This window comes from Centropristis striata, chromosome 6 (assembly GCF_030273125.1).
Source record: "Centropristis striata isolate RG_2023a ecotype Rhode Island chromosome 6, C.striata_1.0, whole genome shotgun sequence".
Classification (NCBI taxonomy): domain Eukaryota; kingdom Metazoa; phylum Chordata; class Actinopteri; order Perciformes; family Serranidae; genus Centropristis; species Centropristis striata.
The window spans coordinates 32244020-32246251 of NC_081522.1; the positions used below are offsets into that span (position 1 = coordinate 32244020).

General features: G+C 32.6%; 1 protein-coding gene across 1 annotated transcript in view; it reads left to right on the forward strand.

The window, feature by feature from the left end:
* Positions 1 to 1162, forward strand: part of nup160 (nucleoporin 160) — a 17143-nt gene extending 15981 nt beyond the window's left edge. Inside the window, exons 33-34 of the mRNA XM_059335958.1 lie at positions 842 to 937; positions 1026 to 1162. Coding sequence (XP_059191941.1) covers positions 842 to 937; positions 1026 to 1109 — 180 coding nt within the window. The 3' untranslated portion in view covers positions 1110 to 1162. The remainder of the gene's footprint in view (positions 1 to 841; positions 938 to 1025) is intronic.
* Positions 1163 to 2232: the final 1070 nt, after the last annotated feature.

Below are 2232 nucleotides of genomic sequence, written 5' to 3' on the forward strand. Positions count from 1 at the left end.
TTTTAAAATGCTTAAAATTGGCCAATTATAGTCTGTTGATACATATCAGAGCATAATATGGCCATAAATGACAGAAAAACACCATATTATGGGATGTCCAAAAACTGAACAAAAGTCATACTATAGCATGTCGATTTTAGTCAAAAATGGTCAAATTTTATAATGCCTAAAAATGCTTAAAATGGGTCAATTATAGTCTGTTGGTATGTATTAGACCACAATACGGCTAGAAATGAAAGAAAAAACACCATAGATTTTATTTGTTTTGTGCTTGTTCTCAAAATGAACCATACATTGACAGCAGTATAACGCTGCTTACATAAATGCATCAAACATAATACAATAATGTATTTGTAATGTATAAAAAAAACAATCTGAGTTGGTTCATTCTGCATAATAAGTACTTTTACCTTTAAGTACATTTTTTTTGCTGATACTTTGAAATTACTCCTGTTCAAGTAAAAGTCCTGCATTCAAAGCTTACTGAAGTAAAAGTATTAAAGTGTTGTATTCGTGCTTTTACTTAAGAGATCTGAATACTTCTTCCACCACTGGTACTGTGATATCGTACCATAACGTACCGAGATAAAATTGTATCATAAAAACATTGTATGGATTATAAGACAGCTATAAACTCACAGGAGGACTTTGAATAGTTTTATGATGACACAATGATGTCTCATTACAAGCTGACATTTTATTTTAACTTTTATAAGTCAGTTAACGGAGAAAATTACTCTTCATTTATACATACACATCAAGTTTTATGCAAAGATTTGTTTTAAATACTTTAAACGCACAACGACTCAGGCAAGTGTGTGTGTGTGTGTGTGTTTTTCAGAGGCCTCTGTCAGCGACGTCGTCTTCAGTCTGGCTGCCGTACACGTCAATCGATCAGCTGATGCAGATTCTAAACGAGACACAGACGAACAGCAGCGTGAGTCCATCACTTCCTGACGTATAAATGATAATCAATTAATAATTTGTTCTGTATTTTACAAAACGGTGTCATTGTCTGTTTTCAGATTTATAATAAAGTTCGAGACAAACTGGACGATTATCACAAACTGGTAGAGCAGACGACCAAACGGAGACTCGTGGCTCGATAAGGACTCATCAGGTCACCTGACGACCGCAACCACCCAGACTCGGCTGAAACACCTGAAGTTGTAAATAAAGATGTTTGTGTTTAGTTTTTTATAACTATTTGTACTCGTCATGTTTTTCCATTGGAATGTAAATTGTGATGAAAATAAAAGCGTTTTCTGGCATTTCATCGACTTTCGTCACTTATTTAATGTTTAAAATGTATGTAATGTATGTATATGTATGGATTTCTGAGAAAATCTCAGATCAATCCAACTGTTATTTTATTTTAATTATTAATTATAAGAAGGCAGATAGCCAATGTGTTTCATAGTATAGCATGTTTATTTATTTTTTTAAATTTTGTCAAATTTTAAAATGCCTAAAAATGGTGAAAAAACATGGGATGTCCAATAAATGAAAAAAGTCATACTATAGCATGTCAATTTTGCCCAAAATAGTCAAATTTTAAAATGATTTAATTATAGTCTGTTGATACACATTAGAACATAATATGGCCAGACGTTACAGGAAAAACACCATATTATGGGATGTCCAAAAATGAACCACTCAAAAAAAATCATACTACAGCATGTCGATATTTGTCAAAAATTGTCAAATTTCAAAATGCTTTAAATTGGCCAATTATAGTCTGTTGATACATGTAGTCGTATAGTTTGTTAAAAAATAGTGAAGAAACGTATTATGGGATGTCCAAAAACTGAAAAAAGTCATACTATAGAATGTCGATTTTTGTCAAAAATGCTCAAATTTAAAATGGTTAATTGATAGTCTGTTGATACATATTAGAGCATAATATGGCCAGATATGACAGAAAAACACCATATTATATAATGTCTAAAAATGACCCCCTAAAAAATAAGTCATACGAAAATGTCAATTATTACAGAAATCGGGGCTCATTCTAACCAGCGCTGCATAACTCTACCTGTGACCTAAATAAAAAGCCTGCATTGAGACCAGTCTTTTTTCTCCGGTGTATGTTTACTCTTGGGTTTTCACTTTACGAACCTGAGAACTTTACACAACGTTAAAACATTTCAATGAGCACCCAGCCGCCTGCTGGGGAAGATCATTCAATCACAAGCTCCAGAACGACAATTACATTTTTAACATTCAATATGT